Here is an 18,204-nt window from a genome sequence, read left to right as displayed (position 1 = left end):
TGGAGGAAGTTCCATGTGCACTTGAGAAGAATGTGTATTCAGTTGAGTTTGGATGTAAAGTCCTATAGATATCTGTGAAATCCTTCTGGTCCAGTGTATCATTTAAAGCTCTCATTTCTTTGGAGATGTTGTACTTAGAAGACCTATCAAGTATAGAAAGAGCTAGATTGAAGTCACCAAGTATAAGTGTATTATTACCTAAGTATTTCTTCACTTTGGTTATTAATTGGTTTATATATTTGGCAGCTCCCACATTCGGGGCATATATATTGAGGATTGTTAAGTCCTCTTGTTGGATAGATCCTTTAAGTATGATATATTGTCCCTCTTCATCTCTCACTACAGTCTTCGGGGTAAATTTTAGTTTATCTGATATAAGGATGACTGCCCCTGCTTTCTTTTGAGGACCATTTGAATGGCAAATGGTTCTCCAACCTTTTATTTTCAGGCTGTAGGTGTCCTTTTGTCTAAAATGTGTCTCTTGTAGACAGCGATGGGTCCTGCTTTTTTATCCAGCCTGAAACCCTGCGCCTTTTGATGGGGTCATTAAGCCCGTTCACGTTCAGAGTTACTATTGAAAGATATGAGTTTACTGTCATCATGATATCTATTCAGTCCTTGTTTTTGTGGATTGTTCCACTGAACTTCTTCTTAAAGAGGAATTTTAAGAGTCCCCCTTAAAATTTCTTGCAGAGCTGATTTGGAGGTCACATATTCTTTCAGTTCCTGCCTGTCTTGGAAGCTTTTTTTCTCTCCTTCCATTTTGAATGAGAGCCTTGCTGGATAAAGTATTCTTGGTTGCATGTTCTTCTCATTTAGGACCCTGAATATATCCTGCCAGCCCTTTCTGGCCTGCCAGGTCTCTGTGGAGAGGTCTGCTGTTACCCTAATACTCCTCCCCATAAAAAATCAGGGATTTCTTGTCTCTTGCTGCTTTAAGGATCTTCTCTTTATCTTTGGAATTTGCAAGCTTAACTACTAAATGTCGAGGTGTTGAACGGTTTTTATTGATTTTAGGGGGGGATCTCTCTATTTCCTGGATCTGAATGCCTGTTTCCCTTCCCAGATTAGGAAAGTTTTCAGCTATGATTTGCTCAAATACATATTCTGGACCTCTGTCCCTTTCGGCGCCCTCAGGAACCCCAATTAAACGTAGGTTTTTCTTCCTCAGGCTGTCGTTTATTTCCCTTAATCTATCTTCATGGTCTTTTAATTGTTTGTCTCTTTTTTCCTCAGTTTCCCTCTTTGCCATCAACTTGTCTTCTATGTCACTCACTCGTTCTTCCATCTCGTTAACCCTCGTCGTTAGGACTTCTAGTTTGGATTGCATCTCATTCAATTGATTTTTAATTTCTGCCTGATTGGATCTAAATTCTGCAGTCATGAAGTCTCTTGAGTCCTTTATGCTTTTTTCTAGAGCCACCAGTAGCTGTATAATAGTGCTTCAGAATTGGTTTTCTGACATTGAATTGTAATCCAGATTTTGTAACTCTGTGGGAGAGAGGACTGTTTCTGATTCTTTCTTTTGAGGTGAGGTTTTCCTTCTAGTCACTTTGCTCAGTGCAGAGTAGCCAAAAACAAGTTGTATTGGGAAAAGGAGAAAAAGAGAGGAGAGAAAGAAGGAAAGAAAAGAGAAAAAGAAAAAAGAAAAAAGGAAGAAAAAAAGAAAAAAGAGAAGAAAAAGAGAAAGAAAAAGAAAGAAAGGGAAAAAAGGGTGGGGGAAGCAATCAGAAATAAAAACAAACAAACAAACAAACAAACAAACAAAAACCCGGGGGAGTATCTTCTGATTCTGTATACTTTAAGTCCCTTGACTTCCCCTGGAACTTGTCCGTTTAGCTGGTCTTCTGGGGGAGGGGCCTGTTGTGCTGATTTTCAGGTGTTAGCACTTGGGGGAGCTGCTCTGCCCCCTGCCTGGTGCAGGGCTCAGCCGGGGGTGGGGTGGGGTGGGTGTTTACCCTGCGAGGCCCCAGGAGGAACAACTATAGTGGCGGGGCCAGCTCTGGAGCCCTGGAGTCAGCCCCCGCAGTAATTCCGGAGCTCTCGGTCTGCAGGGCCTGGAGGCTCCGGGGCGGGGCCGCTGATCTGCTCAGCTGGGGCAGGAGCGTCCTTGCTGTCCTGGGCCCTCCCAGCCTCTGCTTGTCCCGGGGGAGGCCGGATCCTGGGCTGTTTCCCGGCGCCCTGTGCTCCGGGGCCTGCGCTGTTGGATTCACGCTCCCCGCTGCGCAGCCTCCTCCGCGGAGCCGCCGCCCGATCCCCTCCAGCTGCTGCGGGTCCTGCGGTGCCCGCTGCAGCCCTTAGGGAGCTCGGCGCACTCTCCCGGGTGCAGGTGTCTGTTAGTGTCCCAGGAAGCCTGAGGGCATCCCCGCCCTCCTGGGTCCTGCTCCAACTCCCTGGAGCCCCTTTCCGCCCGGGAAGGTCGGTGCAGCTCCTGCTCCTCCGGGACGGGGCTCTCCTGTCCTGGGGACACTCGCCCCGGCCTCAGCCCGGCTCCTCGCGGGGCCCCTCCCCCTTGGAGGCCTTTGTTTCTTTATTTCTTTTTATCCCCCGTCTTCCTACCTTGATAGAAGCGTGAACTCTTCTCCCTGTAGCATTCCAGCTGTTCTCTCTTTAAATCTCAGGCCGAATTCGTAGATTTTCAGGATGATTTGAAGGTTATCTAGGTAATTTGGTGGGGACAGGTGACTTGGGGACCCTACTCTTCCGCCATCTTGCCCCTCCCCCAGGCTATTTCTTTAGAAATGCAGATTCCAAAATATGAAAGGACTGTTTCAAAGTGCACTTGAGTATATAAATTCAAGGTGTGTATTAAAAACTGTTAAGACTTTGCCAAACTACTGTCCAAAATTATAAGAATTTATAACATCTCTATAAAACAGAAATAGTAACCACTTATCTATTTTACTTATGCAAATCACCTTTAGACACTTTGGAGTTATGGAAAAATACAAAGAAGTTAAGTAAAAATCACCTAAAGTCTCACAACTCACATGTAACTCAGTATGTTTTGGTAAAAATAACTGAAGTCATCCCTCCTAAAAATACATTCTTTAAGTCTTTAAGGTCCTTTTCCCTTTTTTTTTTTTTTTTTGCTCATTCCCTGTTACCACATGATTTTGTAGAACAGAGACACACTGTGCATGTGATTTTCTACCCTGCTTTTATGACTTAATATGATACAGAGAGCTTTCCATGTTGATGAATGTATCTATGTATCAGGGATCAGCAAACATTTTTGTAAAGGAATGGATAATAAATATTTCAGGCCTCTGGGCCATTTGGTTTCTGTTGCAAATACTCTGCCACCATCTTGTGAAAGCAGCCGTAGAAATACGTTAGTGGATGTGGATGTGTGCCAGTAAAACTTTATAAACAAAAATAGTCAGTGGGCTGGATTTGGCCTGTGAGCCAGAGTTGGCCAACCCCTATATGCCATCCTATGTAATAGGAAATTTGTTTATGGATATCATAATGTATTTAATCCCTTATTGATAGATATTGGTTTCCAAATTTTTATTATGTTATAGAGAATGCTATAAGATTGTAAAGACATTTGATTTTTGATATTTTCTTAGAATAGCTGAAATCCTTAATCAAAAAGTATACTCATTTTACATTTAGAATACATTGCTGAACTGCTTTTTAGCAAGACCATACCAATTTATTATTTTATACCTAGTGTATTAGAGTACCAGCTTCCTTAGATTTTGACCAACATTGTACTTTGTCAACCTCTATCTAAAAGAACATCATGCTGTTTATATTTACATTTTTATTTCTTGTGAAGTAAATATATATGTTCATATATATATATATATTTTCATATATATATATTTTACTTGGTTATTTTTCTTTATACTTTTGTGAACTGCTTCTTTATGATATCTATTTTTCTATTGGGATGTTTACTTTTTCTATTGATTCATAAATGCTATTTACATATCAAGCATAACAACATTATTGGTGATATTAAATATCACCATGTAGTCTGATTCTTTCAACCTTGTTAATGATTTTTTTTGGCAAACCAATTTCTAAAATATTTTTGTGACCAAATTTATCAGTTTCTGTCTTTCTAGGTAGCCTCTATGTTATGCTTTAAAGGGCCTTTCTCACCTACACCATTATAAAATCGATTTTCCCGTATTTTCTTGGCTCTCCCAAGAGAAAGCCAATATATTGGCTCTCCCACTTAAAAGCCTGGTTCTATATAACCTTGATCCATTTCTCTGTGCATTTTCCCAATTGTAAAGTGGGAGCAATGATTATATACCTTATTCATTCAATAAAGGTTCATTGAAGGCCTACCAAAGTGCTACTGGGCACTTCATAGGAGCCAGGAATATAGTGATGAATAAAATTGACCCAAATCCCTGAAGTAGTAAGGCTCATATTCTTGTGCCTGCATTCACAGGGATTTAATGTACATAAAAGCCTCTGCCATTCTGATTTGCTGGATTCTCAGGGGCACTTGTGTGCCTTATTCTGTACTCTCTCAGTCTATAGTACCCTTCTTCTTTTCAGTTAAAATTCTCTTCACTCATCAAAGCATGGGCACCTTTCCAACAAAAATCTCCATGCTATTCTGAGCACCTCTGAATGTATAGCATTCCTCTCATGCCCCCTACCCTGCCCTCAATACCAACTCCTTGAGAGCGTTTGGCTGGATTCAACCTGCCTTGTGGTAATAGTTGCTCCTACAAGTTCATTCTTTTTTTTAAAAAAGATATTATTTATTTATTCATGAGAGACACACAGAGAGAGGCAGAGATATAGGCAGAGGGGAAGCAGGCTCCCTGTGAAAAGCCGGATGCGGGACTTGATCCCAGGACCCCAGGATTATGCCCTGAGCCCAAGGCAGATGCTCAACCACTGAACCACCCAGGCACTCCCTACAAGTTCACTCTTTACTTGTTGGCAGGCTTTCCCAAGGCAGCAGCCATGACATCTTCATGCCTATGGCCTCCCTTCACCTGTTCCAGAGCCTTACTTCCTACTAGGTCCCCTATTAGGAATTTGTCAATGTCAAAGGTAGCAAGGGAAATATTTGAAAGATTCTCCTTTGCATATTCTAACAGAGAATGTGAATAGTGACCTAAACACATAATTAACTCATTGTGATTCATGGAAAGATAAAACAAAAAACAAAAAACAAGGGGGTGGGTAATGCAGAGTTTTAACTGAACTGAGATTTCCCTATTTTTCCAGTTCACGGGAAGACACAGCAAAGAGGGTTCTGGTTGGAAGAGACCACATGTATGAGGTGGGAGGCATGTGGAAAATCAAGAGCTAAGAGAAAAGCAGTGTAGCTTATAGGAGAGGATTGGCAGGGAGGGGCGGTGTAAGATGTGGGTACAGAGATGAATGGAGGCATCTCCTGTTGGCTTTGCAAGTCATTGCATTGGGAAGCTTTGCTGGTTTTGGAAAGGGGAGTGATATACCTGACCTAGGTCCTGGTCTGAGGCCACTTTTCTTGCCTTGTAACCTACACACGTCATTAAGCCTCCAGGTCCTTGGACAGGGTGGAAGTCACCCTGCCTCTGTGACTGGGAAGGCTCCAGAAGGACATACCACCAGCTTTGTAAACTGTAGAATCCTAAAAATGGAAGAGATCACCATTAAAATGCAAATGTCTCCAAGGAGAGCCGAGCTACCACAGAGAGAGTCAAGGCATGGGCTCTGGAGCCTGCTAGATTAGGGTCATGGCTCCCCTGTGGTCTGCAGCAAGTGACATAACCTCTCTGGGCATCCGTTTCTTCTGTAAAATGAAAACACCACCTCATCAAACTGTTGCGAGGGTTAAACGAGTTGACAGGTGGAAAGAGCTTCGCATACAGAAAGCACTGGAAAAAAATGGTAGTTGTAATAACAAGAGGTCTGATGACAACTTTTCCACCCACCCCTTCCTACTGCAGAGGGGCTTACATTAACATGACAGCGAGAGCAACACCCAGAGGGGCCTGGGGCTGAGCTACCTGGAGTTTCTGCTTAGCGAAAGGAGGGGGAAGTCACGCAGCAGAGGGAGAGGAGCTCTGGAGAAGTGGAGACCCTGTACTGCCCAGAATGTTCTGTGTGGGAGGACAGAGGGGATCATTCTTCTTTGCTAAAAGAATAGGAAGAGGAAAAATGAACACATCTGTCCCTGTCAATTTTGTCCCAAACACATGTGTGTCACGTGCGTAGCTACATGCACAGATGCACACAAACACAGGTTTACTTTCTGGGCAACATGGGGTTCTTCCTTCACAGAGGATGCTCAGAGACTGCTGTGCTTCTGAATTCCTGGAGCCACTCTGCTCCGTCCACTGGCCTTTCATCCAAACGGATGCACTAGGACCAGGCCCTGCATTGCAAACTTCGGCCTCTTCCCTCTTTGGTTTGCTTTCCCATATTCACTGTAGCAATCACTGGACTTGCAATGGTTTGAAAAATCACACGGTCGGTATAAACAGTAGTTAGTTTTGCTGGGCTTAAGATAAGGCAGCCACCAAAAGTTCTATTTTCCTAATGAAAACTGGAATTTGAAGGTCCTTTTCTCTCGTTAATTGCAGGTATGAGCATTAAGCCTTTTCAGGATTACAAATACTGGCTCTACTGGTGAGTAATTGCCTACTTTATACTTCAGGGATGTCTTATATTTCAAAGTGACTGTGTAGTTGAATATTTCATAAATTTAGGGAAGGCAAATTATGCCTGCTTTTAGTCGTCTGATTTAGTAATTTAATTTGAAACATATCTGTTCTGTGTTTCAAATGTTTATAGTCTTAGTCTTAGTTTCTAGTCTTAGTTGTTTCTTAACTAGCTGTGTGACCCTGGAAATATCTCAACTTCTTACTTGGAACATAAATAGGGAGTCTAAATGCTTCAACAGTGCTGATGACATGGGACACAGAAGGGGTAAGGAACTGCCCTAGGTGAATGACAACTGAAGGCAAAATGTGATCCAGTAGGAGGGAAAAAAAGCAATAAAGGTGTTAGCATAACAATGGACAGAACTGAAACACGGGTGATAGATTACTACATTTCCAGAAATTGACAAAAATACTGTGATTCTGCAAAAGAGTCTCCTTGTTCTTAGGAAATATGCACTGAAGAACTTAAGGCTAAAAGGACATGATGTTTGCAACTTCCAAATGATTCAGAAAAAACATGTAGATACATATCTGCATATGTGTGTATGCGTGTGTGCATGCGAATGTGTGTATGTTGAGATAGAGTGAAAGGAATGAGAGAGAAGGGAAGGAGAACAGGAACGAGAAAGCAAACAGGGCACAATACTAACTAGTAAATCTGGGTAAAGGGAAAAATTCAAGTTCTTTGTAATATATGTGAAATTATCCTATACATTTGAAATTATTTCCAAATAAATAAATGAATAAAAGGGTTGGGCTAAAATTTGTGTAAGTTCCCTTATCCTAAAGCATTATGATTTGAAGAAGAGTGATCGTTGGACCTGTCCTTTATACATTTATGAACAGCAGAAGAGCCGAGCAGGTGGGGTCCAGGAAGGTGCTCCTGTGAGGGCACACTGTTGAATGAGACATTGAACAAACACAGGCAATGAAATTCATTGTCTCCTTTGAAAGGCGTGTAACTGGAAAGTCTAGTTCTGAGATACACATCTGCAGTGGTGGCTCAAGGGAGTGGTCCCAGCTTCAACAGAGTCACTCTCACGAGTGACTTCCACTCTTCTGGTGACTGTGCCAAGGGCACTGCACAGTCCCATAAGGGCATGGAAGCCCACATGGCACCACTGCACCCATGCTCTGCCCTTGACTTATTCAGAACCCAGGCTCCAGGCCTTATGAGGATGAAAGGTCCTTTGTGTCCCTACTCTTGTTCCTCTCTGATGAGTGCCAGCTAAGAGTACTGCTTGTATGCTTCTAGGTTTGTCTTGTCTTTTATTAAAACTGCTCTCTCTTTGATAGCCATTCCAAATAGTTACATGGTCACATCATCCACAGAATTCCTTCTCACCTAAGGCTTCCCAGGGTACTGTTTTTCTATGCTAGTGAGAGTCAAATTATCGAAAGTGAAATCCAATGAACCAGTGGTGGGGAATATAAAGTTACCACCAGCATATATACCCTTGGAGGTAAGGAAGTTCCTTATTTGAATATTATTCACAGTTGGACATTTTTTTTTGAACATCCAAAACACAGGTCAGTATTAATAATCTTCAAATACATAGGTAAGGTGGTTGATACAAAGATCTCTTCTACTGCCCTTATGCACCCTTCTGCAGGGTAGGAACTATGTCTCATTCATCTGGTGTATTCCTCACAACATCTGGCTGCAGTGAGTTCAAGAAATGAAGCAGTGAACCAGCACCACCACCTGTAAGCTTCAGTTGAGACAGAGTGCTCCTTTCTTTCAGCCGATCAGCCTGCACTAAATTGTTAACTGTCCTTGTTGCTTATGGAGGAAATTGTGAAGGGTCAGGGGAGGTGTCTACCTGTCTACTTGAGCTCAGAAGGTCTTTAGCCTAGTGATTTCCTGGAAGTAATATTCAAATAGATACATCCAATAACTCAAAAGAATAGAAGTCATTATTTTAAAAACAACAGTTGGGAATACTGTGTAAAAAAATATATAAGCCCTGAGATTTAAATGCTTTTGGATAAAAATGCAAACAAATTAGGTAACTAGCAAGTAGATGAAAGTAATTTGGACAAGGCCAATTGGAATTCCTGCCTGATGTTGAGAGAAACGGTGTTATAAAAAACAAAACAAAACATGCAATTGCCACTTGCTGACACTGATTGAAAATTGGCTAAATAAGATTCCTGAAAAAAGCAGAAGGAGAGAAGAGGGGACACAGTTGTATCAACACAAAAGAAACTCATCAGAGAAAAGCAAATATGCTTGAGACTTGGGAAAATGAAGGGAATGCAAAAGAAAGGGAAAGGCCAGAGTAATGTACTGCTTCTGATTCCTTCTCTCAAAGTTTCCAGATAAATTTCAGATGGGTCATTGTTCTCCCTACTCGACCCTTCATCTTACCACAAAATGCTCAACAAAAGCAGTTGCGAGGATGACTAGCTGCCTCCTCTGGCACCTCAAAAATGTCTGAATCTTGAAATAGGTCTATCATCTGCATATTGTTTGGTCCGTAGTAAATTCTCCCCAAAACTGAACTAACAAAATATCCTTGAAAAATGAATCTATGCTTTCACATTTTAGACAGATGGTTGGAGTCAGGCTAACGAGGAACTGACTTTTCCTCTATGACACCACGAGATGACTGTGTAACAGTCAAGCAGATGGGAACACTATTTAAGCCAGGGTAATACACTGCAACGGATTCTTTCAAAAACCATGAAGAATCAATCTCTCAAACTTCCAATAGCTTGGTGAGACTTTCCTCAACCTTCCAAACAATGAAGACTAGTCAACGTCAGCACAGAAAAATTTTTACCAGCAAAAAAATTTTTTACAGTCAAGTCTGTTAATACTGGTTTATTTGCAATCCAACTCCCCGAGGACAGCATACAGTGGTATTGGCTGCCCTCTGCAGTGGGCTGGTGAATTCAGTGAAGTATCAAGATCAAGAAAGTGCCAAATGCATGCAACTCATTCTTCTTGAAATCCAGAAATGCTGGCAAGAGAATGCCTTCTTAAATCTAGGATTTTTAGAGCCGAGGGTGTGTGGGAAAGTAACACATCACCCCCACAATCACTCAACCCCAACGATGTTTGGTTGCTTTCTGGGCAAGAGTAAGCTTGCTTGTTGATTTAAGACATCATGGGAATGTCTGAGGTTAACAGCCTCCATTGCTAAATCAAAAGCCAACCACAGCAGCAAAACTGTGAAGCTTCTCAGAGAGCTCCCTGGACTGAGAGCTTCCATGGTGTATGTTTTTAAAACCTGCCCATGAATTCTTTGAAACTACTCCTGTGGAGAAATGGAGTCTATTTTGCTTCCCTCAACTACGAGCTAGCCTTAGTCACCTGGATCCAATGAAGAAAATGAGGTTGGAAGTGGCATGATGTGACTTCTGCAGGTGAGTTATAAAAGGAGACACAGCATCTGCCTAGCTCTCTTATGAGCTGCTCACCCTTGCAATCCAGCTGCCGTACTATGGGGAGGTGAGGCCACATGTAGGTAATCCAGCTGACAGGCCCAGCTAAGGACTCAACCAACAATCAGCATCAAGTAGTTGATTTTATATGTGGAGTGAGGAAGTATTCAAGAATATTTCAACTCTGGCCACATCTGACTAACCACATCAGAGACCCTATGTGAAAACCATCATCTTGCTGAGACCAGTCAACTCCCACAACCATAAGCCATAATAATAATAATCAATAAATGTTGTTGTTTTAAGAGAGAGGTCTGCAAAAAGGCCTGGTGATAAAATCTGGCCTGCAATCAGTTTTTCTACAGCCTGGGAACTCAGCTGGGTTTGGTACATTTTTAAAGGGTTGTAAAAGAAACAAAACAAAGAAAAGAATAATAGGTGACAGATACCATATGTAGCCCTTAAAGCTGAAAATAGCTATCCTATAGCTCTTTATTAAAAAAAAAAACTTTGTTCAACACTATCTTAAGCCATTAAGTTTTCAGATGGTTTATAATGTAGCAACAGATAATCAGAACACACAGTGCTTTTGGAATATAAGAGGTTGTCAATTGGCAAATGCTGGATTCATAGCATCATAAAAGTCACACTGAAAAACCACAACTCAACTATTACCTGAATGTCAATACTTATTCTATCAATAATTACTATTATATTTTAATAAACAAATTTGCTCAAAAAGAGCAAAAGTGGGGGTAATGTGATTCATCAACCAAGGAGAGTATTTTAACCGTGTCTCAGATTTGATTCTAGATTAAACTTCAAATTCTTGGAGACTTATTAATAACTTTAATAAATGTAGCTGGCATTTGCTGAGTCCTTACTCTGTTCCAGACACTCTTCTGAACTATTTCCTATGTATTGCTTCATTTAAGCCTTGTGACAACAATTATTTTCATTTTACAGATGAGGAAACTGAGACACAGGGTGATGATCCAGCATGTCCAAGATTATACAGGTAGTTAAGTCTAGTGTCAGGATTTGATCTAGGCTTGACTTGCATCCATGAACTTAATCATCACACTCTGCTGCTCCTCTCCAGCAAATGTCTAAAGAAGACATCGGTCTTGGTTGAAAGATGTAGCTGGCTTCCATCGGAAGGGCAGCATCCACGGACTTCTCTGATCAAATTTCCCTGGGGGCATAGTCAAGGGTGCCGTCCACTCACTAGGAGTCAGGTCTGGAAACTGGGTCTTTATCTTTTTCCCCTGAGACTCAGGATCTTTAGCAATACCAACACTACTTTTCTATTGAGAGGATCTGAAACTCTTAGACCAGCCCCAGATAATGGTTCGTTATAAGTTCTTTCTTCCAAAAAAACCAAAGACTTCCTCACACTTCATCCAGTTAATCAACACATGGAAAATTATGTTTGCCAAAGGGATGACTGTCAGAGGAGACAAAATATAGGTTCTTCATTGTCAGCCCTTGGCTAAATGAAATCAACAGGCTGATTAAGAGCCTACCAATATTAAAAGGATATCCAGACCATCGTCTAGATGCATGACGATGGAAAATGAAATCAGTATCAGTTTCCTCATCTGTGAAGGAGGAATGATAACACCTATCTTTGTGATTAGTTGTTATAGACCGGAGCCAAGATATACAAAGATATACAATCCAGTGTCTGGCATTCAATTAATGGTGGCTACAATTACTGTATTTTTAACATAGAACATGCCTTTCTTTCAAAGAGCTGATGACTGGCCAATGACATTTCAATTAATAACTGGAAAAGTTGTTAATCACAAATAAAGATCCACATTCATGAAACAAGACATAGAGTAAGAGTTGTTGCTTACCCACTGGGTTACACATTTTCCATCTCCTTTTATCATAAGCCTTTTCCATATTGGAAGGTTTTATTTAAATTATTCATAAAAATGGCCCTCTCTTGTTATTTTCTCCAACTGAACTTGGCACAAACAACTGCATATCAATGTAAGAAAGAGAGGGCAACTCTCTGACTTCAATGACGTACCAAGGCCACCTCAGCGCAGTGACCAAAGGCATGGCACAGCCCCTTGTCTACTCACCAGAAGGGAAAGATAATGAGGCGGCTGATGAAAAATATGGTAGAGAAGATGAAAAACAGGGTGTTACAGGTTTGCTTCCATCCGGCATAAGAAAACATCTTAGCAGACTAAAAACAAAGAAAGCAATCACATTCAGATTCGATGATATTAGAATAAACTTCTTAAATTAAATATTTATAAATGAAATTATATGATGTCTGAGATTTGGTTCAAAATGGTCTGTGTGTAGGGGGTGGTAGGGAGGAGTGAATGAAGAAATTGATGAAATGAGACTGGCTATCCTGACAATTGTTCAAGCTGGAGGATGGGCCCACTGGGTCTCTTACGCACTTCTCTTTGTCATATGTTTGATATTTTCCGTAATAGAACTTTTTAAAAAGGTATGTTAAAAATGACTGTAATGTTACTGCTGTCCTTCACAGCACTATAAGTTAGCACAAATGAATGTTAGCATGCATTTTATTGGGGCACTTATTTATTTTCTCCACTTAACTGATTGGAGAGCTGGATTGGAGAAAGGTTGAGATATGAGTGAAGTCCTGGGTTGGGCTGGGCAGGTTGCAATCAAGGCAGCTGGCAGAAGGGGCAGAGTGAGGAGGCCACTCATGGGACCCTGTCCTGGTTGAAATAAAGTTTCAAGCACTCGATTTTTCCCCATTTACTTTATGCTAGTCTACACTGCCCATATAATCTGTATTGAATAAAAGGAATTAAGAAAGTGTTTAATGTGGTATTAGATGGTTAATTGCTGAGAATTCTCTCTTGCATTATCTAGTGGAGCCCAACACTGAGTGGGAAAGTGTCTGAACTTAGGGGTGGTGGGAGGTGAGTAGGAGTTGCTGAGTGTAACTCATCCTTCCAGAAGCATGGCTCAGGACTGGGTGGTTTCAGGACTAAAATTGGTCCAGAAGCTCAAAGCCACTCTAAAACAAGAGAGGCAGCATATTTACACTTCAGGAAGGGTTTACATTGCATCTTCCATACTTTGCCACATTTACCATGGGATAAGAATATGATCAGATTGTGGAGTGGCAGGGGGCCAGAAAGAAACAGCCTCAAATGCTGCCAAGTGGGTGGGAGATGGGTATGGGGAGACAGGCCAGAAGTTCAGCATGACTGGAATGGAGTGGGAGTTGAGAGTCAGAGGCCAGGCGAGTGTGTTTAGCTAGAGATGAGCATAGGCAGGAAGAGAGTGTGCACTCTCTTGTGAGGACAAAGTAGCATTGCTTGGTGTGAATACACACAGAGCAGATTCTGGACTGTGCAAGGATGGATATCAGTCACCCTGCTCCTTTGCTAAGCATGAGTCAGGATACTGTTTGAGTGTTGGGTCCTACATCCAAACTTGAACATGTGGAAAACTAGAGGATCAGGAAGATGCATGAACAGTGAGAATGGGGAAAATTAACAAGGCAGGAAACCACAAATGTTGGAGAGGATGCAGAGAAAAGGGAACCCTCTTACACTGTTGGTGGGAATGTGAACTGGTGCAGCCACTCTGGAAACTGTGTGGAGGTTCCTCAAAGAGTTAAAAATAGACCTGCGCTACAACCCAGCAATTGCACTGCTGGGGATTTACCCCAAAGATACAGATGCAGTGAAACACCAGGACACCTGCACCCCGATGTTTATAGCAGCAATGTCCACAATAGCCAAACTGTGGAAGGAGCCTCAGTGTCCATCGAAAGATGAATGGATAAAGAAGATGTGGTCTATGTATACAATGGAATATTCCTCAGCCACTAGAAACAACAAATACCCACCGTTTGCTTCAACGTGGATGGAACTGGAGGGTATTATGCTAAGTGAAATAAGTCAATCGGAGAAGGACAAACATTATATGGTCTCATTCATTTGGGGAATATAATAGTGAAAGGGAATATAAGGGAAGGGAGAAGAAATGTGTGGGAAATATCAGAAAGGGAGACAGAACATGAAGACTCCTAAGTCTGGGAAACGAACTAGGGGTGGTGGAAGGGGAGGAGGGCAGGGGGTGGGGGTGAATGGGTGATGGGCACTGAGGGGGGCACTTGACGGGATGAGCACTGGGTGTTATTCTGTATGTTGGCAAATTGAACACAAATAAAAAATAAATTTATTATTAAAAAAAAAGGGGGGGGGGGAGATGCATGAAGAAGGCAGAGTTTCCTTCCCAGTAGAAGTTGTGGATATTTCTTTGCAAATAAAAAGCTAAAAAAATGACCCAGCAACTGTCTTGAGGAATATGAAAGATTAATAGTCACCATCTTTAGGAGGGTCTGAACAGAGGCAAAAGTTGTGCCATGTGTGGGTTCAATGAGAACTTGCCCAAGAAGACAATCACTAAAACCAACTACTCAAGGAATCTGTGGAATAGGCACCCCTGGAGGATATCAGACATAGTCCCTGGGCCACGACATAATGTTGCTTTTTCCAAGTTGGTGGAAGGTACTGGCCTTGCTCACTGAACCTCAGGTTAGATCATGGCTTGTGAATCAGGAATGATTCATGATCATTAACAACGCAAGGTTGTTCTTATAGTGTGTCCATGAAGGGACCTCTGAGTCTGGCATTTCATTTCCCTCCTGTTTTTTTTTTCACCTAAAAAGCTCAGAACATTTTCAATCAAACAGTAATGAGCTAAACTTCACAAAATAGCCAAAGGGGTAGATAGGACTTCTCATATTTCAGCTGAGGACAGAAAAGAAAGCATTAAGTGATTTGTCCACGTCACCTAGGGAACTGGAGTGTGTCAATGATAGGGTGGGGGAAGAGTGGGGAGGGACGACCCAGTGCTTATCCCAGTCCCCACATCTAACTCCCTTTTAACAACACAACAAAGCTGTTTTTATAGTGGACACACACCGAAGGCTAGAGGGGTTAGAAGCCACAGAGTAGCATAAAATTCTTAAGTCATGGCCTTAAGTCTTAATTTACAGGCAGGATTACTGAGAAATGATCAGAGGAGGAGGTAATTATAATAGATATGGCTACATTCAGACAGCAACACATGGGAAAACTGGCACAATCCTTCTTTTGCTAAACCATTTGCTGCCTGAATAATCCTAACCTTTAGAATGGGATTTACATGTCTAATTGCAATTACACAGAAGACACAAAATTCTCTACACATCTGATATTTTAACAGTAGCCAGTTGCTTTGAAATGCCTTCAAATGACTTATGGTTACATCTAGAACAGGGTTTATCAAGCTACAGTCCAGTCTATGGGCTAAAGCTAGTTACCTCTTAAGGATGGGTTTCACATTTTTAAAGGGGCATGAGAATAGAAAAAAAAAAACAATCAGAAAAGAGGAATATATGGCAAGAGATCCTATGTTGCTCACAAAGCTAGATTTACTATCTGGCCCTTCACCCAAAAGTTTGGTGAACCCTGACCTAGAAGAACAAGAGTCTATCAAAGTTAATTTCTTCCATATCAACTTATATTCAACTATCAGCCCTTCAAGAGGCAATCCTGAACATGAAATGGATTAGCATCATTTTCTTCAACTTCTTTATGAATGGAGGTGTTTAAAGTACAAAATAATGGGTTTTGGGAAATGTGACCCTAAGTATAGCAGGAGAGCTGGCAGATAAGAGGATTGTTGGATCACTGCCTCATGGCAAACAGGAACCAATACCTAACAGAAACACATAGAGAAAACAATCCTAATTTGTCTTTGTTTCTCATATTTTGGGTGGCTTGGGACTAGGAAGACTCTTGTATTAATGTCCCCTGCTCCAAAGCATTTGTTCCTTAGAAAATAAATGTCATCTAACTAAACATCAGCTCTCCTTCCTTAAAGCTGGAGGAGCATCAGTGTGGGGCAGTACAAGCATCCAGTGGGTATTCGGCTTTGGCTTAAGTAAATATATGGTACCATTCAACATTAAGAATCCATAATGCCACCACTCCATGTTTTCCTTTTAATAGATTAGAGTTCATTCTTTCCTCAAATATCTTACTTCCTGAGCTAGTATCTGCATGCAACTTTTGCAGATGGAATCCCATGGGTTAACATCTCTCGAGTACCATGGAGAAGACTGGAAAATAAAAACTAAAAGTTGTCATTTCTCTAAGTTTGAAGGATCTGAGGGCCTAGAGACATTCTCCGACTCTGAGTATTTTTGGGACAGAGAGGCCTTGCTAAATCACTCACTGACAATTCTTTCTGAAAGAAGTCACAGAAACCCAGGACATGGTATTGTTATTACTTTTTAATAGCAAACGTTTACCTCCAGCCAAATGTCAGCCACATCATGCACAATCATCACGAGGGTCCCACTGCGAATATAATTAGCACACCAAGAGAAGCTCATCAGACTAATAGCAGCCAGGTGATGGATGACATGAGCTAGAAAATCCTACATAACGAGAGGAAAATGGAAGCTATTAAACAAATGCACTTATTTCTTAATCACTGGAAAAGCTAACAATAATAATAATATTTTTAAAAAACTGGTAACTTACATCTGAATGTTTTGAAATTTGTAAAATGCTTTCACTTTAATTCTAAACACAGTCCTTGCAAGGGAACTAACACATATTATCCTCACTGATGAAGTCACTTAACTTCAAGACAGTATTGAATAGCTGTCATCTAAGTCCTAACATCTGCTCTTCTTTCTACTATCCCACACAGGATATATGTACACATGAGTGCACATGGGCATATACCCCATATACATACCCATCCATTCCTATGTATATTTACATTCTTCCTTTATCCTCCAATTCCAAAAAGGAAAAAAGACACATATACACTATAATAAAATTACATAACCATTAAAATAAGAGTTACTGTATATAAAACAAGTAATGAATGAAAGTGGAATAAGTAGATTATCAACTCTAGGCTAAAGAAAGCTACCACAATCGAGTATAAAAACTTAAAGGTGTTCTGCAAAGAAAATATGCAAACGGCCAACAAGTACATGAAAAGACACTCAGCCTCATTAGTCATCAGGAAAATGTAAATCAAAACCATCATGAGATACCATTTCATCCCCACTAGGATAGCTATAATGAAGATGATGAACAATAACAAGTGTTAGTAAGGACATGGAAAAATTGGAATGTTTATATATTACTGGTAGGAATGTAAAATGGTGCAGCTACTTTGGCAGCTGGCCAAAAGGTTAAATATAGAATTATCATATAGCTCAGCAATTAAACGAGAAAAATAAAAATAAGTCCATGTAAAAACTTGTATATGAACGGTCATATAGCATCATTCCTAAGAGAGAAAAAAAATACATCCCAAATAGCCATCATGTGATAAATAGATAAATAAAATGCAGTATATCCATTGAATGGACAATTACTTAGCAATAAAAAGGAATGAAGTATTGATACATGCTTTCACATGAATGAACCTTGAAAACATTATATTAAGTGAAAATACCAGAAAAAAACCCATATAATATGATTCAATTTATATGAAATATACAGAAGAGGCAAATCCATAAAGATGGAAAGTAGATTAGTGGTTACCCAGGGCAGGGAAGTTAGAAAAAATGGGGATTGACTGCAAAAAAGGTACAGGATTTCTTTTGGGGGGGGTGATAAAAGGTTCCAAAATTGACTGTGGTGATGATTGCACAACTCTGTGGATATATTCAAAACCACTGAATTACACACTTTATTTTTAAAGATTATTTATTTATTTATTCATGAGAGACAGAGAGAGAGAGAGAGAGAGAGAGGCGAAGACATAGGCAGAGGGAGAAGCAGGCTCCACGCAGGGAGCCCTATGTGGGACTCATCCTCGGACTCCAGGATCACGTCCTGAGCCAAAGGCAGGCGCTAAACCTGCCTGGGCTGAACTACCCAGGCGTCCCAATTACACACTTTAGATGACTAGATTGTACAGTATACAGACACCTCAATAAAGATGTTTAAAAATAACTTAAAGATTTCAGCTTCCTTGCAGCCAAAGTAAGAGCAAACATGATACTACTTAATAGCCTAACTTATTGAGCACTTACTGCATGCCAGGGAGTGCTTTGTATGGGTTAACTTGCTTAATCCTCACAAGAACCAGAGGAGACAGAAACTATTTTTAGCTCCATTTTACAGATGAGGAAATCAAGTTGAGGGAGGTT

At 40.9% G+C, this 18,204-nt stretch overlaps 1 protein-coding gene across 10 annotated transcripts in view; it reads right to left on the bottom strand.

The window, feature by feature from the left end:
- CERS3 (ceramide synthase 3) overlaps nucleotides 1–18,204 on the bottom strand; it is a 121,221-nt gene that overhangs the window by 35,925 nt on the left and 67,092 nt on the right. For all 10 annotated transcript variants that reach the window (XM_072796897.1, XM_072796856.1, XM_072796864.1 and 7 more), the window contains 2 exons: nucleotides 16,336–16,464; nucleotides 12,119–12,225 (listed from right to left, as the gene is read on the bottom strand). In XM_072796897.1, the coding sequence (XP_072652998.1) occupies nucleotides 12,119–12,225; nucleotides 16,336–16,464 (236 nt within the window). The remainder of the gene's footprint in view (nucleotides 1–12,118; nucleotides 12,226–16,335; nucleotides 16,465–18,204) is intronic.

This window comes from Canis lupus, chromosome 2, assembly GCF_048164855.1.
Source record: "Canis lupus baileyi chromosome 2, mCanLup2.hap1, whole genome shotgun sequence".
NCBI lineage: Eukaryota > Metazoa > Chordata > Mammalia > Carnivora > Canidae > Canis > Canis lupus.
Note: the sequence above shows the minus strand (reverse complement) of the source record. Positions and strands in the feature narration are given on the sequence as shown.